Raw genomic sequence first — 27,185 nt, 5'->3', positions numbered from 1 at the left:
CATGCAAAGGATCAATAGGTATTTTCAGGCATGATATACATGGACCATGACTTTAATTCAGATCTTCCCCTCGCCCCTCTTACAGTCTAGATACGTAACTGCGTGACAGTTTCGCAGGAAAGCTAACATTCAGTGAATCAAACCAACTTTTGTCGGGTCAGTATATAAATGTTAGGCAATACTGGTTGTACAGTATCAGTTTGCGATCCACAACGGAGCGTGGCCGACAACTCTCTCCTGAATTAGACATGTCTGTCGACATAGCAAAAGTGTTAGCTCTCTCTTTGACGCTCGCATCGATTGTCAGATCTGACAAATTACGTAAGTACAATAGATTTTTATGAAATGGAGTAAAGAAAATTTGAGATGTGCGACCACTTTCACAAGACTTTTATGAGATAATGTTGGTAAAATAACAGATATGTGCATACTTATGTAAAAGGCGTCTAATTTAAGCAGTTCATTTTTGTTTAGGCAGCCCAAATATCAGTAGATATGTGGGAGGTATTTAAAAGTTTCGCAGGCGGAATCAAGGTTGTGTATAACGTCCACTACATCGTCATGTGAATGTGACGAATTTCAGTTTTCGTGTGATAATTTTATGTTAAACATGTTATGTTAATTATTTATTTTATTTTGGCTTTCCAACGTTTCTTACAGTCCCGTTTTTATTGGATAGTAAAATCGCCGCGCTCTCATGGTTAACATTCGGCAGGCCTTTGAAATTTAATTGCATTATAGTTTTCAATTTCTTATGTCGCCGCTCCAATCACTCGCCTTAATTTCAATATTCCAACCAATAAGCTGCTTCCATTATTAAATGACACCTACTTGTCTAATCCACGTGGACTAAAACCGAGGTTGCAATGTCTTGTGCTGAGGACGAACATTAAGGTATGTGATTAAAAATTATTATTAAAGAGTTATTATTAAGAGTTAAGAATGTCAACGCACTCGTATATGAAATAATAATAATAATAATAATAATAATAATAATAATAATAATAATAATAATAATAATAACAATAATAATAATTTCTCGGTTTATTTTGCGTCTATATTGAATTATCCAATACCGTAGCAAGAAACGAAAAATAACTAGAATGCCACTAGGCTAAATAGCACGAGTCCGATGCCGCCAACAATGCCCCGTTTCAAACGTTTTCCTTTCTTGTTTTCAAAACGGATCAGAATTTGTATAGATGCGACGCTGTTATTCCCGGCGTGACTCCTCCTCTTTGCTTACGTCTTAGGAAGTGAAGGCTCTATAAATTCTAGGTAGGTAGTATCGTTCGCCATTTTTGTTCTTTCGTTTCCGAGCTACCATACGAGGAATCTATTTGCCACACCGTTAAACATTATCATGTCGTAGCTCCTATGATAATAAATCAAACGCACTGCAATTCAGCAAATAATTGAGCGGCAAATAACGTCTTCGTGTGCTTTCTGCGAACGCCAACGAAAGAGCCAAAATGGCGGGCGATTATATTAAGTATTTATCGAGCCTTAAGAAATGAATAACGTCTTCCTCAGCAAATCACAAGACGCACACGTTTAAATGTAGCCGACCTGCAACGCGATTGGCTGTCGGAAATTAGAGCGACGGGACTATAGCAGTGTTGTTAACCAGCGAGTAAAGGCTGGTTCACAATAAACCGGAAACGAAAATAGGAACGAGAACGAAAACGGTAAAATTGTTAAACTGTACACATTTAAATGTGAGTATTCACAATTAACGAAAAGCTTGCCGGAGCCCGAGATCGGGAACGGAGAGTTGGCCAAGTTTCAACTTTGGCGTTCACGTTTCCGATCACAGCCCACTAGATTCATTCTATTGCCATCTAAAAGCTATTTTGTCGTCGTATATTTTGTAGCAAGAAGACCGTGACATAACCTATGCATTATTTTGTTCTGTGCTGTGCATCATGGAGCAAGTTTAATTTGATGAGATTCTAATATTGAGTGTTGAGGAAAATCCTCACGTTTACGATAAGCGGCGCGCCTCGTATAAAGATGAGAAAATAGGAAAATACGTGGCTTTCAATAGCTGCATCTTTGAACACCGATCGTAAGTGAATCATATTTTATTACTGTATTGGTTGTATTACACACTACATATTCACGCTTCAATTCAATAACTACTGTTGTGTTCATTTTTGTTCTATTACAAATGTTTCTTCTCTAATTATTTTACGTTATGGTAGACTTAAAATAGGTTGTGATAATAAAGATTCATGGGCATATTTATAGTACCGTACCTAATGAAATGTTTCAGTTGAAATTTCGAAGTTGGTTAACCTGTGTTTATGTTGGCTGCCTTGTACTCATGAGAGAACGCCACTGGTCAATTATACACAAATAACATCAGAATGCGTAATATCGACTTTACATATCGTTATTGACATACATGTCGATATGTATAGTCGTCTGCGTTCTCGGTTTATTGTGAATAAAAAATTTTCATATTCACGTCCTCTGCTTCTCGTTTTCATTCTGGTTCTCGTTCCCGGTTTATTGTGAACCAGCCTTAAGCGGTGAGTGTGTTTCAGTAAGATTTAATGATGTATTGAAAAATAACCCAGAACACACAACTTTTTCCACTCTATGCAAAATACTTATAGGAAAGTTCTGCAGTTCCCCGAGAAGATTGTTTCGAGTATCATTCCTCATCTGAAATACGCTTCATTTACTTCCTGTGAAGTTCAGCGTTCGTTTTCCATTTATAAGAACATTCTAAGAGACAGAAGACAATCGATGACCGAATAAAATATGGATCCAATCAATCAAATCGAAATAATAGCCGTCCAAATCTTGGATTTAAAAATCGGCATCCTAATCAATTCAAATGAACAAAAAAGAAAATGTAAATTAATGTTAAAAAAATACATAATGAAATTTAAAAAAAAGAATATTCTGCGACAAAATGTGGTAGCTCTCAAAACGATAAAAAATTATAATTCGTCCTCCAGACAGCAATTAAATGAGGTTGAATCACATGTTCACCTGTAATTTTCTCAGTTCTGTTTTCATATCAGTGTGCAAAAATATATTTTATGCTCGACCATGCAGAAATGTAGTAATTATACACCTGGTAGCAGTCCTTTAATGCATGTCATTAAAGTACACCTATTCATTAAAGTTCAGTTTTCGATTATTCTCGGATATGCAATCGAAAGACAACTAGCAAAACGTCACGCAGGCTGGAAATCCAATACTGTCGCAGAAGGTTATGTTCTGTTACTATAATAATTAGAGTTAATTGTAAATAATATTCAAATAAATTAATTTGTCATCTCGTTTTTCAATGTCGAATTCAATTTCAAGGTTATATCAAGTTTAACGTTTATCTTACTCTCTAGATCGTTGCCCGGAAAAAATCAATACTTTCGCGTCTGCGCACATCTCACAATTTACGAGATTGCACAAGGTCAGTTCCGCTCCTCAATCAGATAAGAACAACATGAATACTTATGAATAATTTCAAGTTAGAAATATGGTCGAGCATAAAAAGTCGTATGAAACTTGCCTATAATGGTAATTAAGACGCTCGTATGAAAATTATGAAACTCGCTTGCGCTCGTTTCATAAACATCCTCGCGTCTTAATTACTACCATTATAGGCTCTTTGCATAATGTACTATAATAAAGCCTAGATTTTAAGTTACATATATTTTATTTATTACATATTTATCTACATATTTTTGCCATTTTTAGCTACATATTTCTAATTTTTATATTACATAAAATCCATGCTCTAGTCATAACATGGCCAACATTGAATAAGTTTCCTTTGTTTGTTTGGTTTTTTTTTTTCAGAAATTTGAACATGTATTTATATTAGACGATTGTCAAGATGGCCATGACTAGACCATGATAATCACGTGACTCTGATTCGCGCCATAGCCTGTTTTACTCGTTAGCCATGTGAAGACATAATATGAGTAATAATTATTCCTTAGATGAAAGAAGTAAACTTGATTCCTCTAGAAACATAAATCACAGTAGCTTGAAGCTTGTTTTTTTTTTTTTGGCAATTAAGCAAAAACTTAACATCTCACTAATTACCATTTAGCAGTGATTATTTTAACTATGACATCTATTATAATTCTAAATATGAATAACTGTTTTTAATTAAAATCGTTTGTTTTATATAAGTTTATGAATTACTAAAGGATAAAATGTTTTTGGATATTGTGAGTTGTGATTCTATTGGACTCACTTCTTCTTGTTTTCGGTTCTATAACAGGCCCAATTCTTTCAAGAATATAATCTGCTCGAGTTGGACTAATTCGAAAACTTCTGTGAAGTTGAGACAAATTGAGGTTATGGAAATTAATCCTATTTTATATCGAGGGCATTATACCAGAAGGGCGTATCAACAAATGCAGCGTTATTGAAATATTCTAATTCACTTAAGTAATGAATATGAGGCATATCAACAGAAAACAAACAAACCAAGAAACAAGTTCACAGCATATATTATATGCAGCATACGTAACAAATCCATATTGTAGCAATATGATACTTTCATTGCCAATAGCGAATGCTGACATAACTTGGAATAGTGTGTAACCGATACAGCTTTCTCTTGTTAATTATGTCATTCATTATTATTTTTATTTATGCTTTCCTGTTTTTCTTTCTCACTCGCAGCCAGCACATTCCCGCAGTGCAAACGCAATGATCCTGAGATCGATTCATGTCTACAGTCTGCCTTCGAGATATCCATGAAGGCAATGAAAGACGGTGAGTGAGTGAGTCATTCATAACGACCTACTTATGTTGTCTGACACTGAAATCCTGAGTACCAATCGAAGTTAGCAGTCGTAGATGAATTTTAGCTTTAAAACATATTATTGCGATGTACCGAAGTACATATGATATTTCCGTGAAGGAATTCTGCGTTATCATGTGATGAAGGATAGGTGGAGCGGAGAAAAATTCTCTCCGACACCGGAATTCGAACCCGGGTTTTCAGCTCTACGTGCTGACGCTCTATCTGTCCACCGATCCAACAAATTTAAAACATAAGCTATGACAAGTGATCTCATGGACCGATTTTCGGTAGAACTGCCGGTTTTTTGCTGCCAATATCTTATATAAGTCCAGATTCTAGCGTTATTACGTAATTTTTTTTATCCTGGGGACATATGCCTCTTTCACCAAAATGTACGCATTAACTTAAGAATGCAAAAGTTATCATCAAATGCCACCACGGTGGTCTAGTGCAGCGTTTCTCAAACTATGGTCCGCGGACCACCTGTGGTCCTCGAGGTCTGCCCTTGTGGTCCTTCAAAAAAGACAGAAGAAAACATAAAATTCAAACGAATTTCGTATCACACTAGAGCTGAAAATCTCAGAGTTTGTAAATGATACATGGGAATCGTTTTTCACTTTTTCCCCCCAGTAATGACATTTTATGAATTTTATTTTTCCTATCCGTCTATTGACTTCCCACTCTACTCTCAGCAACAAAAGAGGGATTTAAAGCACCCAAATTCATAACAGGACCAAAGTACCGAACCTTCTAATGTATTTATGACTTTCTTAAGAGTTTGACGACACCCAGTTTTCACATTGAAATTGTCACGTACTGTACGTCGTACACCAATACTAGAACATGCAAAATGGCATCTTTACTTATTGAAAATCGGGCATGTTTCTGCATTATTTTTTTTTTATTTCTGTTTTTACAGATGACGATATAAGAAATTTTCTTCTATTAACATTAACTCAATTAGTTAATAATAATATAAAATTAATTGAATTAAATTAATTTTAATTAATTACTTCTACATTAAAATGTAAGTATACTGGTATTAAAATATGCTACATAAATGTTAAATTTGCTTTCGAAGGGAACAAGAGTAAGGTGGTCTGCGGAACTGTTCGGACTTAATAAAGTGGTCCCCACTTCAGAAAAGATTGAGAAACACTTGTCTAGTGGCTAGAGCGCTCGACTAATAATCTCGTGAATCCGGGTTCGTTCCCGGGGGTACTCCGATTTATAACCTGTGTTGGTCAAGCTCGTAGTCCAGATCTTTTTCTAGAAACTTCGGTTCCTCTCTGGCATCCCAATAAATCTCCACATCATCTCATCTCATATCTCATCTCATCTCCTATCTCATATCCCATCTCATCTCATCTCATATCTCATCTCATCTCATCTCATCTCATCTCATCTCATCTCATCTCATCTCATCTCATCTCATCTCATCTCATCTCATCTCATCTCATCTCATCTCATCTCATCTCATCTCATCTCATCTCATCTCATCCCATCTCATCTCATCTCATCTCATCTCATCTCATCTCATCTCATCCCATCTCATCTCATCTCATCTCATCTCATCTCATCTCATCTCATCTCATCTCATCTCGCGTGTAGGGTAGACTAGCAACGACTCTGTCGGTAAATTGATCTAAAAGACTGGTTTCATATGGTGAATGACCAACGGTCAAGTACCCATTAGAAAAGAAAATTACTGTCAAATTAAAAATCGCAACATCATTCACGATAGGAATATAAACATAACCACAAAGATACTTGGTAACTATGGAAACATAACAACGATATATTTTTTTTAATATTTTGTTTTATACTTCAGCGCTCTCTGATTCTGTGTTGTTTTAAAAACACGTAAACTTAAACATGAAATTATCTTAAGACCTATTCACAATGACGATTATACATAACGTATAAGCATTAAAGGCTGGTTCACAATAAATCGGGAACGGAAACGACAACTAGAACAAGAACGGAAATAATGTTAAATTAAATATATTTAAATGTGAGCATTCACAATAGTTAATTGCGAATGCTCACATTTAAATACTTTTATTTTAAAAATACTTCCGTTCTCGTTCTCGCTGTCGTTTCCGTTCCCGGTTTATTGTGAATCAGCCTTAACTTAAAAGTATAAACGTTACTGTAAAATTAGATAGGCATATCATTCACAATGAGGACATAAACATAGGTGCAAATATGCTTGGTAACTATGGAAACATAACAACGACGTCATTTCGTCATTATGCTGTTGTGTACTTCAGCGCTCTATGATTGTACAGAGTGGGCACAAAGCCCGTTACCCACTATAAATTCGATTTCTCGGTCGGGGCAAGTTACCTGGTTGAGGTTTTATCCGAGGTTTTCTTCAACCCAATATGAGCAAATACTGGGTAACTATCGGTGCTGGACCCCGGACTCATTTCACCGGCATTATCACCTTCATTTCATTCAGACGCTAAATAACCAGAGATGTTGGTACAGCGTCGTACAATAACCTACTAAAAAACCCTATAAATATCTCTTATACAGGGATGTCATTTTATTTTTACTAACATTTTTAATATTAACTTGCCTATACCTCTGGATCAACGCCGTTTGCTACCCCCTTCCACGACTGGAGTTCGATGATACTGACGTAATATTTATACAAATCGCTTTACTAGGTATAGGAGGGAAGAAAAGTAGTTCATCCATTTACGTAAACTAGAAAATATCGCGCTTTTGAGTTTGATTATTTTCATTACGTTTTTGTTTAACCAAAGTACAGTACAATATTAACAATGAGTGTTTTTACTCACAAACTGAGCTGTCCATGTGGATGTATTCATTATGCAGTGTATATTATACTGTCTACAGCACATTAGCGTACAATATAGATAATGAAGTTAAATTGAAAAATAATCATAATATGGATATTTAAACACATGTTTTAAAATGGTGGCCGTTCATTTCGATACAGGCTTCAGTTCTAATGTGCATATTACCGCACTATAGATTCTTGTACCTAATCCCAATTACCAGTTTCGTCTTTCGTGCTAGTAACTCATGTTGAAATAATTCTGTACCTACTCTATAAAAGAGTACCCTACGTACTGCAAATTCAATCTTCACTTCTGCCCGATCCGAAAAGATAAAATTACTCAGACATGCTATCTACTGTCCGTCCAAGTGGTTATGTCGTATGGTCGTAGAAAGGGAGAAAATCACGTGACAGTTAATTACTTAACGAGGCTCTTCTATTTAAGTTATTTTAAACAGTTGTATAATATTACGTAGACGTCCAATTCCTAACAGAAATTAATGTTTTCAGAAAAGAGCTAAGACAGCCCAGCCACTAGCTGGCGAATAAAAGCTGGTGGGGGAAACCGGGATGCGACGTAGGCGAATGGACGACAATACCTGTGCGAAAATGATTCAATATTGAAAGCTCTTTCGTCACTGGAAAATGCGAACATATTTTTGGAACGTACTGTTTACTATGACTGTAAGGCTACTATAACTGTATATGCGGTCTTGGATCTGTGTGGAGGACGGTTGAAAGGTTGAATTTCATTGGTAGAAGGGGTAGGAGTGAAGTACATTAAAAAAATTAGGTACAATAAAAATTGAAGTAAAAATAAAATGATGTCCCTGTACTTGTATGTATGTATGTATGTATGTATGTATGTATGTATGTATGTATGTATGTATGTATGTATGTATGTATGTATGTATGTATGTATGTATACACACACTATTTATAATTTCGGTCATAATGCAGGCATATATCCACTTTACATTAACTGTGTGTCCTAAGAGCCCGAAAGGTCAGTATGTTTTCCTCACACAAAATAATGCGTCGAAAGCGCGTCGCACGGCGTCCTTCAATTCATCAATATGTCGTACCGTTTTTGTGCAACAATGCTCTTGATGAAACCTCACAGCGCATTGTCACAAGTCGTGAGGTCAGGGCTGCGAGGTGGCCAGTCGAGAGGAGCTGGTAAGATGGGTGACCCACGACCAATCCACAGTTTGGAAACCTGTGACAATGCGCTGTGGAGCTTCATGAAGAGCATTGTTGCACAGGAACGGTACGACACCATTGATGAATTGAAGAACGACGTGCGACGCGCTTTAACAGATTACACCAGGAATGCTGAGGCGAATGTCACACCGAACCTGGCGATAAATTATTTTTTGAGGAGAATGATGGAGGACATACTGACCCTTTGAACATTTAGAATACATAGTTGGCGTAAAGTGGATACATGTCTGTATTATGACCGTGATTACATAGGCCTACATAGTGTGTATACTTGAGGTATTTATAGGGGGTAACGGGACTTTGTGCCCACTCTGTATATATTGTTTCCAAATTACGTCTAACAGTAATGTAAATGTCAGTGTTTGTATGAATCATCATGAATGATCTCATTTGGTAACCTGGCCGTAAACGTCTGTCTTTATGTTACGGTTATGTTTAAGTTTAATTGTGAATGGGCCTTTAGAGTGTAGATTTTCACAGTCGGTGTCAATAAAGTTAGAATTCTCCAGTCTGAGAGACAGTGGTCTGCTCTAAATGGTGGATCCAGAGGTTTCGTTTACAACTACGGTAGACATCTTCAGTGGTGAAGCAAGCGTGGGCGAAGTGATCTTGTCGGCGTGCCAATAGCGACCGGAAACTGACAACTGGCACGCCGAGAAGATTACGTGTTAATCTTTTTATTTAATTTGCAAGAAAACCGTACATTTATTATAAAACTGCAAAGAAAGGTATGTATGTACGTACGTATGTATGTATGTATGTATGTATGTATGTATGTATGTATGTATGTATGTATGTATGTATGTATGTATGTATGTATGTATGTATGTATGTATGTATGTATGTATGTATGTATGTATGTATGTATTTTTAACCCTTCTTTACAAGCATGTTCCATTACAAAAATGCAATACTACATGCTAGTAGACTACACATTACAATATTGCTAACTCTTCCGAATACAATGTATACACATTATTGCTAGCCTATTCTACTTTCCCTAAATATACTATTTACAATATGTTAACATCTGTGCTACTGTTGAATCTTTTAAATACTTTGTACAACACTATTTTAGTACCTATTCCGTTTTTCTATTTACAGATCAAAAAAATCAATACTATTGTTAATAATTTTAAAAACTATAATTAGAAATATACTATTATTTAACAAATTAACCTACTTTTCCTAAATTTACTATTTACAAAGTGTTAACATCTATGCTACTGTTGAATCTTTTAAATACATTATACAACACTATTTTAGAGCCTATTCTGTTTTTCTGTTTACAAATTTAAAAAAAATCTATACCATTGTTAATAATTTTAAAAACTATGTTTAGAAGAATACTATTTAACAAATTAACCTATTTTCCTTAACTTTACTTTTACAACGTGTCAACATCTACTATATGCTACTGTTGAATCTTTTAAATACATTGTACAACACTATTTTAGAGCCTGTTCTGTTTCTCTATTTACAAATTTAAAAAAACAATGAATACTATAGTTAATCCTTTTACAATCTATGTTTAGAAGTATACTATTTAACAAATTAACCTATTTTTCTTAAAATACTATTTACAACGTATCAACTTTGTTGAATCTTTTATATACATTATACAACACTATTTTGAAGCCTTGTATGTATGTATGTATGTATGTATGTATGTATGTATGTATGTATGTATGTATGTATGTATGTATGTATGTATGCATGCATGCATGTATGTATGTTATATATGTACAGTTTATTATAAAACTGCAATGTCCCAGGGATCCCCAGCTTCCGCCTCCTGCCCGTGGACCCGTTGACAGTGACCAAGATCTCCGTGCACGAGGGCGAGGGCAGGCCTGTGAACCTGAACCTGGACCTCATAGACACCAAACTGCACGGCCTCAGCGCAGTGAAGATCACGTCAACCAAGTAGGTACAGAGGCAACCATCGTCGTCGTTTTTAATTACTTTCATGCTATGCCGAAATGTAGTAATTATACATTCCTTTAATGGACCTCATTAAAGTACACCTATTCATTAAAGTTCAGGTGTTCCACCAATCAGAAAATACCATTGCAGCAATATGAAAGCGCAAGTATCGATTATTCTCGGATATGCAATCGAAAGACAACAATAAATCAATAAATCACCTATATTTGAAATAAAGTCAGTTCTGTTACTATAATAATTAGCGTTAATATTTAAATAAATTCAATTTGTCCTCTCGTTTTTCAATGTCAAGGTCAATGTCGACATCTGTTTCTCGGAAAAAATCAATACTTTCGCGTCTGCGCACATCTCACAATTTACGAGGTATTGCACAAAGTCAGTTCCGCTCCTCAGTCAGATAAGAATAACATGAATACTTGTGAATAATTTCAAGCTAGAAATATGGTCGAGCATAAAAAGTCGCATGAAACTTGACTATAATGGTAATTAAGACGCTCGTATGAAAATTATGAAACTCGCTTGCGCTCGTTTCATAAACATACTCGCGTCTTTATTACTACCTACCATTATAGGCACTTTGCATAATGTAGTATTAACTGATCAATAAAATGTTTATGATAATATTTTGTGGAATGTCCCCTGAGCACGAGTATAGTATGTACTGTACTCTTTCTGGGTGCTAGAGAGATATCTTATATAAAAATATGTACCTTGTTCTAACAATAAATTAATTTTATTATTACCGTAAAACGGGTATACTCTCACCTTCAGGGGTTACTTTGCATCGGTTGTAAGAAACATTTTAACACCATCTGCTGCACAAGATTCTAAATAAAGTCAAGCAGGTTTGTTATTGTCCCATAAATGGAACATCAAAGCATTGATTGATACATTTTCATAGACATTCCCTCCATTTTGCTCCACTTCCTACACCGTGTTCTTTGGTGTAACAAAATATCTTCGAGTCAGTAGTATTAAATTTTCATCTGCATCGTTGTTGTGTGTGCATATTTTGAGGTAAATAATGAAATTTCTTATATTACATTTAATGGAGATTATAAAAATATTCATTTTTTACTGCTAAATTCCTTTCGTTTGGAGTATTTTTATGTGATTTCTGCTTGATCTTGTGTGTTTAAGATTTTGGGGATACTTTGTATCACACAAAAAATAAGCAAATATTACTGCTCCAGCCATTGCCAAATAGAGGAGTCCATAAGGGTTACTTTGCATCACTATCTAAATGATTATGCAGTTTACATGGAAAAAAATAAAATTATGGTTTATTTAACGACTGGGCTGTCTTAGCTTATTTCCGCTTGCACGCATTGGTTGTGCTTTCGCTTCGCATTTGGTATGAGCATACGGTTCCCTGCACACCGGACAAAATACTTTTTAAATTTCCATCTTTCACTACTTTTTCTCTCGAGGGATTATACAGGGACATCATTTTATTTTAACTTCAATTTTTATTGTACCTGAGTTTTTCAATGTTTCTACTAATGAAGTTCAACCGTCCTCCACACAGATCCAAGACAGCATATACAGACATAGTAGCCTTACGGTCATTGTGAACAGTACATTCCAAAAATATGTTCGCGTGACGAAAGAGCTTTCAATATTGCATCATTTTCCATTTGCCTACGTCGCATCCCGGTTTCCCCCACCTGCTTCTATTCGCCTCTCTGTAAAGGCTAGTGGCTGGGCTGTCTTAGCTTATTTCGGAGAACATTAATTTCAACAAGAATTAGACGTCTACGTAATATTATACACCTACAATTGTTTAAAATAACTTAAATAAAAGGGCCTCGTTAAGTAATTAACTGTCACGTGATTTCCTCCCTTTCTACGACGCTGCGACGTAACCACTTGGACGGACAGTAGATAGCATGTCTGAGTAGTTTTATCAGGCAGAAGTGAAGATTGAATTTATAGTACGTAAGGTACTCTTTTATAGAATAGGTACAGAATTATTTCAACATGAGTTACTAGTACGAAGGAGGAAACTGGTAACTGGAATTACGTAAAATAGTCTATAGTGCGATAATATGCACATTACAACTGAAGCCTGTATCGAAATGAACGGCCACCATTTTCAAAAATGTGTTTAAATATCCATATTATGATTATTTTTCAATTTAACTTCATTCTCTATATTGTATGCTAATGTGCTGTAGACAGTATAATATACACTGCATAATGAATACGTTCGCATGGCTAACTCAGTTCGTGAGTAAGAACACTCATTGTTAATACTGTACTGTATTAAGATTAAACAAAAACCTAATGAAAATTATCGAACTCAAAATCGCGATATTTCCTAGTTTACGTAAATGGATGAACTACTTTTCTACCCTCCTGTATCTAGTAGAGTGATTTGTTTGTGTTTTAGGCCAGTATCATCGAACTACAGTCGTGGAAGGGGGTAGCAATCTGTGTTTCCGGTTCTCTAAAGGTATAAGCAGGTTAATAGTAAAAATGTTAGTAAAAATAAAATGATGTCCCTGTATTTTAGAATGTGTGCTTCCACGGTCGGTGTTTGTGATTAAGGTTTCCCGGGCTGAGATGCCGTGGTCTACCATTCTACCAGTCTACCAGAAAACATTAATCACAGACGCTTATTTTCTTTGCGATGCACCATTATTTGGACTCATCTTGAGAAACAGAAATGAAAAACTAAAACAAAAACTTTTGAAACAGTAGCTGATCGTTGATCGAACCGCATACACAAGCATGAGCCCGCGCAAACTCAATAAGTAACTGATAGAAGAGGAGACTTGGGCTCGATGCCTTGATACCAGCCACCGTACAAAACCGTTACGCAAGCAGCCCTATCCGTGCAGAGCGGTGACGTCACGGGCTTGTTCCATGTGAGACTGTGACGCCCAGTGCGGTGCAGTGCGGAAGCAGACCATGGACTGGGTCGTTGTGCAGGACTCTATGCATTCCTACTAAACTAGCGGTCACTCCTAAGATGCTTCTTTGTAATTTGAAAAGTGGTATCCACTTTTTAACAGTGTTTCTATATATATATATATATATATATATATATATATATATATATATATATATATATATATATATATGGGGGTGTGACTGGTTCTCAGTCAATAAATTGGTATTAAATTGTAACAAAACTAGCATAATTCAATTTAAATCCTGTGCAAATTCAACGTCGCAAATTTCTAGCGCAATAATTAACAATAGTTCCCTATTAGAAACAACAACAATAAAATATCTTGGCTTAAAAATCGATAATGTGTTAAATTGGAAAAATCGTATTAAAGAAATCACCCCCAAACTAAATTCAGCTTGTTTTGCTATTAGAGCTATGCAAAAGATAGTAAATATCAATACATTAAAAACAATATAGTTTGCATACTTCCATTCGATAATGAGTTTTGGAATAATGTTCTGGGGAAATTCCACAGATAGTAACAGTATATTTCTATTACAAAAAAGAGCAATTAGAATAATAGTAGGCGCCAATCTAGGGAATCGTGTAGGACTATTTTAAAAAAACTACAAATAGTACCCATGGCTTGTCAGTATATCTTTTCATTAATAATCTTCCTCGTATGTAATCGTGAAAACTTTGTAACTAATTCAACAGTTCATAGCATAAATACACATAAAAAAATGACTTTCATACTCCATCGGCAAGTCTATCGTGCTATCAATAAGGAGTGCGTTATATGGCAGTAAAAATTTTTAATAGCCTCCCTATCGATATAAAAAGCGAAACTCAAAACATAAGATTATTTAGGGCCAAATTAAAGAAGTACCTAATTTCTCACGCCTTCTATTCTGTAGGTGAATTCATGACATTCAATAACACTTCATGAAATTGAAACTAAAACTTTGTGTTGTACTAGTAGAGTATATTGTAAATCTCGTCTACATATATATTTCATCTAGACTGTGACTATAAATTAAGACTTTATAATAGTATTAAGTTTTTTGACTTGTTCCATATTCTAGCTGTAAAGCAATGTACGAATACCATGGACTGTTAATAAATACAGGGACATCATTTTATTTTTACTAACATTTCCGATATTAACCTGGCTATACCTTTGGATCAACGGTTGCTACCCCCTTTCACGACTTGAGTTCGATGGCGTAATATACAAACAAATCACTTTACTAGGTATAGGAAGGAAGAAAAATAGTTCATCCATTTACGTAAACTAGGAAATATCACGCTTTTGAGTTTGATAATTTTCATTAGGTTTTTGTTTAATCAGAATACAGTACAGTATTAACAATGAGTGTTTTTACTCACGAAATGAGCTATCCATACGGACGTATTCATTATGCTGTGTATATTATACTGTCTATAACACATTAGCGTACACTATACAGAATCAAGTTAAATTGAAAAATAATCATAATATGGATATTTAAACATATTTTTCAAAATGGTGACCGTTCATTTCGATACAGGCTTCAATTCTAATGTGTGTAATTCCAATTACCAGTTTCGTCCTTCGTACAGTACTAGTAACTCATTTGAAATAATTCTGTACCTACTCTGTAAAAGCGTACCTTACGTACTGTAAATTCAATCTTCACTTCTGCTCTATCCGAAAAGATAAAACTACTCACACATGCTATCTACTGTCCGTCCAAATGGTTATGTCGCAGGATCGTAGAAAGGAGGGAAATCACGTGACAGTTAATTACTTAACGAGACCCTTTTATTTAAGTTATTTTAAACAGTTGTATGGGTATAATATTTTGTAGATGTCCAATTCCTAACAGAAATGAATGTTCTCAGAAAAGAGCTAAGACAGCCCAGCCACTAGCCTTTACAGAGAGGCGAATAGAAGCTGGTGGGGAAAACCGGAATGCAACGTACGTAAATGGACGACAGTACCTGTGCGAAAATGATGCAATATTGAAAGCTCTTTCATCATTGGAAAACGCGAACAGATTTTTGGAACGTATTGTGACCGTAAGACTACTATGATTGTATATGCGGTCTTGGATCTGTGTGGAGGACGGTTGAACTTCATTAGTAGAAGGGGTGGGAGTGAAGTACATTCAAAAACTCAGGTACAATAAAAATTGAAGTAAAAATAAAATGATGTTCCTGTACAATACAATACATTACCATCTATAAAAAGTGATGCAAAGTATAAAGTATACCCGTTTACGGTATTATTACTACCGGTATTATTATTATTATTATTATTATTATTATTATTATTATTATTATTATTATTATTCTTGTGACAGGTCTGATCTTGACAACAAACACGTGAAAGCAGACGCTCTGCTACCAGAAATCATTCTTCACACGAACTATGTAATGGACGGAAAGTTCCTGTTGCTGGCATTGAAGGGAGAAGGCAAAGCAACTGCAAACCTAAGTACGTATCATAGAATACTTTGGAATGTATAAATCCCAATTCCTCGCAGTAGTATTGAATATGAAGTGGAATTACATATCGATATTCACGACTAACAGCTTCTGCAAGATCTGGTCCATCGGACTTGATCGATATGTCTGCACCCATTTTTCCATCTGAACACACTTGGTATCTCATTTTCGAAACATTTGATGCACTTACATTTGAATAATATGATATTAAATTATTGCACATTTATTTTAACTTGTTTTGTTTATAAATTGTTTTTCCCCACGCTGCTGTACTTCAAGAATAATTATTGTCGGTAGGCTATTAGTGTAATGCAATTTCTCATTAATATCATTATTAATACTGTCTCAGAAGTAACATCGGTGTTGGAGCAACATTTAGTTGAAGTGTGTTGTGACGAGAAACTGATCTAATGCTCCAAGTATAGTCGGACCATCGGATCTGTGCCCCCGTAAGATATGCGAACTGAACTCTAAATCCTTCTCAGCCTGGGTAATTGATTACCCACCCTGCATTCTTATATCTCTCTTTTCTATCTCTCTCCTTTTCTGTCCCCCACTACTCACAATTTTGGCCTTCTTGCGGGACAGTTTACAATATTTGCACTTGCAGTCCAGTGTTGTCAACTCAACATGAATACTGTAGCACGGAGTGGCGAAAGAAATATTATTAAGCAAGTACGTAATAGCATTTTGCGATGAAGAGAAACAAACAGGTCAATATCTGTTTCCTATAAATCAGGCAACGAAAAGAGCAGCTGATATAACTGGTGAGGCTTATTTCATTTCAATTGATTATGTATTAAAATTGCTTACTTAACTAATACTAATAATACAACATTTTATGTAATTTATGTAGACAGGTCAGAACTCCTAATAAAGAAACTCAGGAGAGAGGGAGTCTGTGCAGGAGATGAAAAGCTAGAATCACCGGGGAAGAACAGACCAAGGGAACTTTTAATTATTGTAGATGATATGAACCGATGTATTTTAAGAAGAAAGATACAAGAATTTTATACCGTTCAGAAAGAAGTTTCAACATTGATGAAATTACTGAAGCTTGCGAGAGAAGTAATAATTTCCAAGGTTGGAGAGAAAAACTACGGAAAGTGATTCGAGACATGGGATGTAGGTTTAAAAAATGTATAAATACAAGATGTATTTTGATTGAAAGAAATAATATTGTAGCATGGAGAACCAGTTACTTATGACACAGTTTGATGGAAGTTTGGCAACATCGCTATTCGGCAAGGTTCGTGGCCTGCTGTTTAACGTGGTGGGAGGAAAGCGGGTGGAATGGAGTGAGTACAGGCGTTAACTTTTCCAAGAACGACGACAGCGCTGAAGGGGTACAGATCCGATGGTCCGACAATAAAGGTCATTAAATTCCATGGTCTTGAGCCACCTTCCAGCGAGGTTTGTTATCCTGTGACGGTGCCAGTTTCTGGTTTTTGATACGAAGAATACGGTGATACTCATTCCAACGACTTCCAAGTTTTGGAAATTTCTTTCACGCAGGAAGTAGGTCATGAATCGAAACAGATGGTAACCTGAAGGTACACAATCAGAACTATATTCCGGGTGTGGTAACAGTTCGGTTTTTCTCAATTCCTGGATTTTTCCCATAGTTTTTCGAGTGTTATGGTTTCTCGTATTGTCCTGTTACAAGAGGATTCTATTCCGATTAACTGATGTCTGGTAGTTCTCTCTAAGAACTTCAGGAACTGGTTCCAGCTGCTGAGAAGAAAGATACAAATCGACTGCACGTTCATTTCGAAAAAAACTCCCAGTGATTCAAACCTTCAACATTTTATCAGTCATATAACATTACTTTAGGAGCGAATCAATTTTGTTTAACGACGATTTTGGCAGGTTGACGGAGATCGAACCACTGTTTTGAGATGTCAGGGCTGCGATATCCATTTTTCATTATATGTGACATTTCTCCTGATAAATATATCATCCATGGGATTAAGTATAAGCTGGCGACAGATATCCACTATGCGTTGAGCCTGTTCAGGTGTCAATTCATGAAGTATAGACTTAAAATTTCTGTATGAATTTCGATGCGTCTTAATATGGCGTTGTATTGTATATTTGGAAGTACCAAGTTCTTCTGACAATCTACGAGTACCTTTTGTCGCTTTTTTTCCAAAACTGCGAGTACTCTCAATACGCAATACCTTAGATCTTCCAGGCCGTTATAAACCTTCAATGTCTCCTTCTCCATTACTGAAAAGCTGGAACCATCGTTGTGCTACACGTTCACTAACGACACCATCACCCTCGATTACAAATTGTTTTCTAGCCGCGACAGCAGCTTCATAATCACTCTTATGTCAGATTTCATCACCACCATTTTATATTCTTTGTATTAACAATTATTATTGTCGACTTGTAACATGCTCAAAATACGCAGTAATAACCATAGCGTCCTGTAAATTACATTGCCTGACTAAAGACACGCATTAAAATCTTAACAAATCGCCAAACTTAAAAACATTATTATTATTATTATTATTATTATTATTATTATTATTATTATTATTAATGCTTGTTATTATTCGGTTGAGAAGCTTTTGTCATCTAGTCTGCTGTCAAAAAATCTGAAAGTCAGAATTTATAAAACAATTATATTACCGGTTGTTCTGTATGGCTGTGAAACTTGGACTCTCACTCTGAGAGAGGAAAAGAGATTAAGGGTGTTTGAGAATAAAGTTCTTAGGAAAATATTTGGGGCTAAGAGGCATGAAGTTACAGGAGAATGGAGTAAGTTACACAACGCAGAACTGCACGCATTGCATTCTTCACCTGACATAATTAGGAACATTAAATCCAGACGTTTGAGATGGGCAGGGCATGTATCACGTATGGGTGAATCCAGAAATCCATATAGAGTGTTAGTTGGGAGGCCGGAGGGAAAAAGACCTTTAGGGCGGCCGAGACGTAAATGGGAAGATAATATTAAAATGAATTTGAGGGAGGTGGGATATGATGGTGGAGACTGGATTAATCTTGCTCAGGATAGGGACCAATGGCGGGTTTATGTGAGGGCGGCAATGAACCTCCGGGTTCCTTAAAATCCAGGAACTGCCCAACTTCCCCATTATCTCTTGGCTTAGTCGCCTCATGATTGATGCCTTATTGGTGTCACTTATGAGGTTCAAACCGTGTCTTCGGACAGTTGACTAAACAACAATAATTAGCTACTGAATGGTTATTGTTTCTCAATTTTAACACATTGTTATTTTTCATGTTTAACACAGCTGACGTCGAGGTACAGATGGACCTGAAGGCTGAACCTCAGAAAATTGATGGCGAAACCCACTGGAACGTAACAGTGTTCACAGTCAACTTAGTCAACACTAATCACTTCAACGTCAACTTCGACAATTTGTTTAATGGAGATAAAGTTCTTGGTAAGTTAAATATTTTGAAATTGAAGGGTTTTTAAAAAAAAAAGCATAGACCAAAAAATGCAAATTTGAGAAATTAAGCATGTGGTGAACGTATTGTAGCGGCCATCTACTGAATTATTTGTTAGGGAAAAAAACGCCATAGACCTATGTTACAGGAGTGGAAATTTTCAATGGTTTTCATAAAAACAACCACAGTCCAAAGACTTTTTTTGTGAAAACAGTCATTGTCCAGGACTATGGTAGCATTTACAAATATCCCATTCAGAATCATCTTGAAACATTTATCCATACAATTTTAAACTAGTAGATTGGCAGTACTGCTTCTTACGTACGCGGCAAAAGCCACCTCAGAGAAAAATACGTTAGCATGTGAATTGTTGTATAGTCCCGTCGCTCTAATTTCTGGCAGCCAATCACGTTGCAGGTCGGCTAGATTTAAACGTGTGCGTCTTGTGATTCGCTGATGAAGATGTAAAGCATTTCCTAAGACTGGATAAATATTTAATATATAAACGCCCGCCATTTTGGCTCTTTCATTGGCGTTCGCAGAAAGCACACGAGGACGTTATTTGCCGCGCAGTTATTTGCTGAATTACAGTGCGTTTGATTTATAATCATAGGAGCTACGACATGATAATGTTTAACGGTGTGGCAAATAGATTCCTCGTACGGTAGCTCGGCAACGAAAAAACAAATGGCGAACGATACTACCTACCTAGACTTTATAGAGCCTTCACTTCCTAAGACGTAAGCAAAGAGGAGGAGTCACGCCGGGAATAACAGTATAGTATTATAGTATTAGTTATGGAGTATCTTTAGGTGCAGAAGTAACCCTATGGAAGAAACGTAAGCAACGAAAGGAGGAGAAACAGAATATAATAAAGAAAAAGAAGATTAAAGGAGAAACACACTTCAGCCACAACTGAGTATGTTTTCTTAAAACATTCATTGTCCACAATTGCCTACATTTACACATATATTTCTATGAGGCAATCTATACTAATAATAAATCTGTAGCCGAAATTTTTCTGGTAATTTTCGATTTTCCAAAAATAATTGGTCCTAACATATATAATTAACCACCCTGAAACCGAAAATCGCTTTTTTGACATTTTTTTTGTATGTCTGTCTGTCTGTATGTTTGTTACCTTTTCATGCGATAATGGCTGAACGGATTTCGATGAAAATTGGAATATAAATTAAGTTCGTTGTAACTTAGATTTTCGGCTATATGGCATTCAAAATAAATTATTTAAAAGGGGGGTTGTAAGGGGGCCTGAATTAAATAAATCGAAATATCTCGCTTATTATTGATTTTTGTGAAAAATGTTACATATCAAAAGTTTCTTTAAAAATAATTTGCGATGAGGTTTATTCCTTGAAAAAGTTTGATAGGACTGATATTTAATGAGATAATGAGTTTTAAAATTAAAATAACTGCCATCTAAGGCCGTGTAATTAATTAAAAAACAAATGACTTCGTCTATAAGGGGCTTTGGACAGCAACAATCGAAAGCTATGAAAGATAGCCTACAGAGAATGTTTCTGTGTTTGTATGAAGTAATACGGAAGCTAAATTAACCGATTTGTATATTATTATTTCACCATTGGAAAGTGTAGTTTCTCTAGATGGACATAATGCTATAATGTTATTACAGTAACTTCTGATATAATATAATATAATATAATATAATATAATATAATATAATATAATATAATATAATATAATATAATATAATATAATTTATTTGAAGAGTTCAGAACCATAGTGAGCCAAACGCCATTTACTGAAAACGTAGAATACCAGGGTTAAAATTAAGTTATTACCATAATTCAATGGAAACCTATAACAAGTAAAATAAAATATACACATTAAATCTAAATGATGTCAATCTTCATTAAGCTATGGTTGCATGTAATAAAAATTAAGAAACATGTTAAAGGAATTGTCATTGCACCAAATGAGTGTCTCTGGACCAAAATGATCGCATTTTAATTATTTGGATGCAATTTAAATTAAGTAACATATTAAACGATTTATCCTTCTATCAAACACGAATGTTCCCTGGATCAAATGTCCTATTTTAATTATGTAATTACTTTATATTTATTTCTAACGGGTGCAGCGGAGCGCACGGGTACGGCTAGTTTGAGTTATAAATGTACTTCAGTTTTCCTAAGTGTCTATAACACGTTAAGAAATGACATGATGAATTTCATACTTGAAGTGTTAACACCACCCATGACACAGTTTTTTGTTTCTCTAAAAATTTATATATTTTGGACTATGTTTTTTTTTAATCTTCAATTGATCTAGTTATAGCTTACAGCACTAATTCCAAGACGGCAAATAGCCTAGTTCAGGTTATGTTTATATGTCAAGAGCTCAAAATTAATTCCCTGCTACATACACTTAATTTTTATGTCCAGGAGAAACAACCAACAAGATCATCAACGATAACGGAAGAGAATTCTTTGAAGAATTGAGGCCTGCAATAGAAGAGACACTAGGATCCATCTTCCGTAATATAGCCAATACCATTTTGAGCAAAGTTTCCGAAAAAGAAATGTTTTCATAATTACGTAAATCGTATATTAGATTGTGACATCTACTAATAGATATCATAATTCATGATACAACAGTCATAAATATGTTTCGTCAAAAGACAGTTTATTTTTACTTCATTACAGGTAAGTTTTGTAAAACGACAATATAATAAATCTGTATAACGTAAATAACACATGCTTTCTGATACATTTCCCACATTAAATAATGAAACTGCTATTTTATATAAATTTATGTCAAATAAATTATGTACAAACACTTTCTCCTGTGTCAGCAATTTCACAAGCTTCCATCATTTTAACATAGGCACATCAAAATTGATAATTGTGCTCGAAAAAAATATATATTTCGATAGCCGCCATGACATGAAATAATCCTCGTATTTAGATTAACTACATTATTATTATTATTATTATTATTATTATTATTATTATTATTATTATTATTATTATTGTATTGTGGGTCCCTATCACCACGGCATGGCGCGTCCTCAGGTTGCGGATAGAGGAGACGGCCTCCAGATACGGAGGGTAGCTGCGAATATAGAATAAGCAGTCGTGGACAGCCGATAAGGGATGGTCCTCCAGTTTGGGGGTTGGGCGAAGGGCTAACAACCCATCACCGTAAAAAAACAGCTTGTTACGAAACCTAACAGTAAGCCTCAGTTTGAGATGGGCAGGACATGTAGCACGTATGGGCGAATCCAGAAATGCATATAGAGTGTTAGTTGGGAGGCCGGAGGGAAAAAGACCTTTGGGGAGGCCGAGACGTAGATGGGAAGATAATATTAAAATGGATTTGAGGGCGGTAGGATATGATGGTAGAGACTGGATTAATCTTGCTCAGGATAGGGACCAATGGCGGGCTTATGTGAGGGCGGCAATGAACCTACGGGTTCCTTAAAAGCCAGTAAGTAAGTAAGTAAGTAAGTAAGTATTATTATTATTATTATTATTATTATTATTATGTTCACAAAGTTTGACAGTTAACTAATATTTTGTCTGGATTAGATCTTGCAAAGCAGATATATATAAAGTTTGTCTATTTTCAGGAAAATAAATTTTTAAAACAGTTGTTTGATTCACCCGAAAATTTATAGCTACAAGATAGGCCTACCATAAATGACACTCATATCGAGATGTACTACAGTGTAAACAAAACTTTTTTAGTTTCTCTTTCTAAACGTGTAAATATCAATAAAATAAATTCAGAAGTTTCTGAAATATTTCTTCTTTTTACCAGATTTTCCCGAACACTGTAGTTAAGAAAACTGTAAAGAGTAATATTATAATTTCTCAACATTACGAAGGAACCGAATTGTTATGAAAAGCGTAGAACAGATCGATGGCTAAGAAGATACCTCATATCTCCAAAAATGGTCATTTAGTTTAACTGAACTATTACGAAAAATGACCCTTTCTTATAAATAAAACGGTTCATACAGTATGCCTATTCTTTAAAAACTTAAAAGAGAATAGGGATAATAAAAGGTGAACTTTGGATTTACGTTTTTTATGTAGCCTATGGTTTTGATACTATGGCAAGGTTATGTAGATGTGTTCCGAAATAGGCTGTATTACTGTCTAGCCAACAATGGAGCGCATTTTGAACATTTAATTTCGTAAATTTAATTAATGAAATTAGAAACTTACCCAAAATAAACTGTATTTGCATTCTATAAACAACTGGCAACAATAATCCAGGTTGCCAGGCAACGATAGAAAACAAAAGATGTGAAACAAATGAGTGAGATATACAAACAATTAATTGATGAACTAGTGGACTTACTAGTGTTAAATATGAAATATTTGTCCGGCTTACAGCTGTTTCAGTGCTTCACGCACCATCATCAGAGCCTACTAGATCGCGGCGTCATCTTGGACTTCTCTGCCTGTTAGGAGGGTGTGTTTGATTGTTGGAAGGTGTTTAAGTGTGGAGTCGATTAGTGTGTGTGTACTGAAATTGATCTGTGTGTTGAGGATTTGATCGGGGTGTGTTTTAGTGTGTTTGTATATTTCGTATTGTTCTAGTGTGTTGAGTGTTTGGTTCTTGGGTTGTGTGTGTAGGATTTCCATGTCCGTATTTATGTTATTGTATGTATGATTGGCATTGGTTATGTGATTGGCGTGTGTAGATGTATTGTGTCCTCTGGTTATAGCTTTAATGTGTTCTTTGTAGCGAGTTTGGAATGATCTGCCTGTCTGTCCTATGTAGAACTTGTCGTAACTATTGCATGTGAGTTTGTATACACCTGTGTGGTCGTATTTATTTGTTTGTGTTTTTTGTGTGTTGAGATGTCTTTGTAGTGTGTTTTCTTTTCTGTGTGTTATGTTGTATTTCTGTTTTCTGAATGAAGATGCGATCTTATGTGTGCTTTTGTTTTCATATGTTAGTGTGATGTATTTCATGTGTTTTGTGTGTCTTTGTGTTTGTTAAGTTTTTGTTGTGTCTTTCTTATGATGTTGTCTATTATGTGGTGAGTCAGTCAAGTTATGGTTTTACAGTGCAGTGAATAGTTCCTATCAGTGATAATTTATAGTGTAAATGAAATGTGTTCTATAGTGTCAGTGAAATGTGTTAAATAGTGTCAGTGAAATGTGTTACATAGTGTCAGTGAAATGTGTTTTAAAATGCCAGTGAAATGTGTCATAGTGCCAGTACAGTGAGTGAGATCACAGTAAAGTGAAAGATTATTATCGGTACCAATATGAAACTTATGTAGGGCCTAAATATATATGGATTGAAATGTAAAATTAGGTTCACTTATTAATTAAGTCATTTTACGTATTATTATTAATTGTAACTATTGTGTATAATTCTATTGTGTATTTTAATTGTATTGTGTATTGCTTATCATTTTATTGTGTATTGTTTATATTGTTTGTACCACTGCCACCGGGTGCTTGCCCACTTGCAGTGTACATACAGTGTCATGGCTCGCTGTATGCCGTCATGTGGCTAGCCGATGAGCCTAGAGAATTCAATCTTCCTACACTTCCGCAGAGGCTTATTATCTTTGAGGCAGAGAAGTTGCCTAGCAAGTTGAGCCGTGCCCGACATCGTAGCTGTTCACCTAGTACGTCACTTCGTCCGTCAGAGTGCTCTCAGACATCATATTATAGATAGCGCTATGAATCCTTTCATTTTCTTATACAAATTATCCTATGGGTCGGTTCATTACGTCTCACGAGGAGAGGGGGAAAGCGAATTTACTTGGTTACGTGCAGTCATATGTTACATCACTCAGGACTCGGACGCCGTAGAGATAACATCACTCAGGACTCGGACCCCGTAGAGATAACATCGCTCAGGACTCGGACGTCGTAGAGATAACATCACTTAGGAGTTGGAAGCCGTATGGGTAACATTACTTAGGAGTTGCAGCCCGCATCGATAGTTTCATTCAGGCAATTGACGTGCACTCGCGAAATGGAGCTCGAACTGTTTTCTATTCTATTTTGGTAACTTAAGTTTATCGTGATAGATTGTTCGAGAATAGGGTGTCATTATATTTCTTTTGAGTATTTACGGATTATGTGGAACCTTGTTTTAGAGATATATCTTGTGATTTAGCGTGCCAACAACTTGTGTCAGATTTGTAATCAGTGGAGTAGGTAAATTTGGGTTGTGTTATTTTTATTTTTGGTTGTGTGTGTTTGAGAGATTGTGCTGGATCGTATTTTGAAAAATCGCTCGCTGGTGATACGTCTTGGGTTAAGTTATTGCGATTACGTGAAGTGATGTATTGTGATATAGCAGGTTATATTGTATTAGGGGATCACGTGATGAAGTATAAGTTGATATGTGAGCTTTGATGTTTGGGGATTACGTGAGGAAATTTTTTGATGTGTGAGGTTTTGATGTTCCAAGACGGTTTGGCTGATAGCGTTAGTGATTACGATCTCTTGGGTTACGTCGTATTTGACGCTGTAATGAACTAGAATTGTATGGGTCTCATTACCTTGTTCTAGTATTTTCCCTACTCCATTTTGATTATTATTGGTTCCCACGCCGCTATTTTGGAATCGAGTGCATTGATTTTCCTTTGCTATTTAAACGATCATTGGGATTTGAAATTATCGTCGGTTACTTATCATATACCGTATCTCTCTCTCTCTCTCTCTCTCTCTCTCTCTCTCTCTCTCTCTCTTGGGCATTGTTTGTTGTAAAGTACAGAGATTGTTGTTTGTCCAATCTGCATAGTTTATGTAAGACATATTGGTAATTTATATAGTGATCAGTCATGTGACGCTTCGTACTGGGTAAAGTCTTTGTGTTATATTGAGTCTATGTGTACGTTGAGTTTCGTTAGTCAGATTGTATGGTATCTGTAATTGAATGGGCCATGTACTGAGTTAGTGTACTGACTGGGCGTTTGTGTTGAGCTCTATATCTAGTTGGATATACACATATATACATATGTTCAGAGTGTGTTTTAATGACTAGATGATTAATAGGTCAGTTATTGGTTATAGAGAGATGGGCATATTAGATTGTATTATGACCTATAAGTATGTTTGCCCAGTCTAGTTAAACTTTCACGATTCAGATATCGCTTTGGTACTTGTTCAGATTAACTTGTGGTATTTTCATTCGCTTATTTCATACTTATTTGTTATTTCATTTATCATTCATGTATATTGTTATCCAGGGGCGTATTTTGCGGGCTACCGGGGCTACCGGCGGTAGCCCAAGGAAATTACAAAAGAAAAAGTTTATAATATAACATAATGTAATAATTTTGTATTATTAGTTTTACCATAGTAATTAAAATTAAAGTAATTGTTAGATATATTTTGTGTAATAATAGAGTCAGCGGTAGCCCAAACCCTTTAACCAGTATACGCCACTGTATGTTATCCATTGTTGTTAATTGTATTTGTTATACAAATTCACACTATTTATTTCTAAAAGTCTTCCACTGCGCACATCTAATCTTCCAATGTACCATCCACCTGGCGAACAAAAGCCACTATAAGAAATGTAGAGGAGTGGATGATCGTACACCTCCCTCCTAAAAGTACGGCGTTCATTCTGAAGAGTACGTACCGATACGT

At 35.5% G+C, this 27,185-nt stretch overlaps 1 protein-coding gene across 1 annotated transcript; it reads left to right on the top strand.

Moving 5' to 3' along the window:
- The first annotated feature begins 163 nt into the window (after positions 1-163).
- On the top strand, positions 164-22,390 carry LOC138715611 (protein takeout-like). Its single transcript, XM_069848686.1, has 6 exons — positions 164-321; positions 4,654-4,746; positions 10,589-10,739; positions 16,002-16,135; positions 19,410-19,562; positions 21,993-22,390. Exons 1-6 carry the CDS (start codon positions 249-251, stop codon positions 22,139-22,141), a joined length of 753 nt encoding a protein of 250 aa, XP_069704787.1. The 5' UTR covers positions 164-248; the 3' UTR covers positions 22,142-22,390.
- Positions 22,391-27,185: the final 4,795 nt, after the last annotated feature.

Source organism: Periplaneta americana, chromosome 15, assembly GCF_040183065.1.
Source record: "Periplaneta americana isolate PAMFEO1 chromosome 15, P.americana_PAMFEO1_priV1, whole genome shotgun sequence".
Lineage (NCBI taxonomy): Eukaryota > Metazoa > Arthropoda > Insecta > Blattodea > Blattidae > Periplaneta > Periplaneta americana.
Note: the sequence above shows the minus strand (reverse complement) of the source record. Positions and strands in the feature narration are given on the sequence as shown.

Coding starts and splice junctions, on each gene's coding strand:
- LOC138715611 (XM_069848686.1), top strand. CDS start 249: ATGTCTGTCGACATAGCAAAAGTGTTAGCTCTCTCTTTGACGCTCGCA. Junction 4,747..10,588: donor CATGAAGGCAATGAAAGACG/GTGAGTGAGTGA, acceptor GCAATGTCCCAG/GGATCCCCAGCTTCCGCCTC. Junction 10,740..16,001: donor GTGAAGATCACGTCAACCAA/GTAGGTACAGAG, acceptor TTCTTGTGACAG/GTCTGATCTTGACAACAAAC.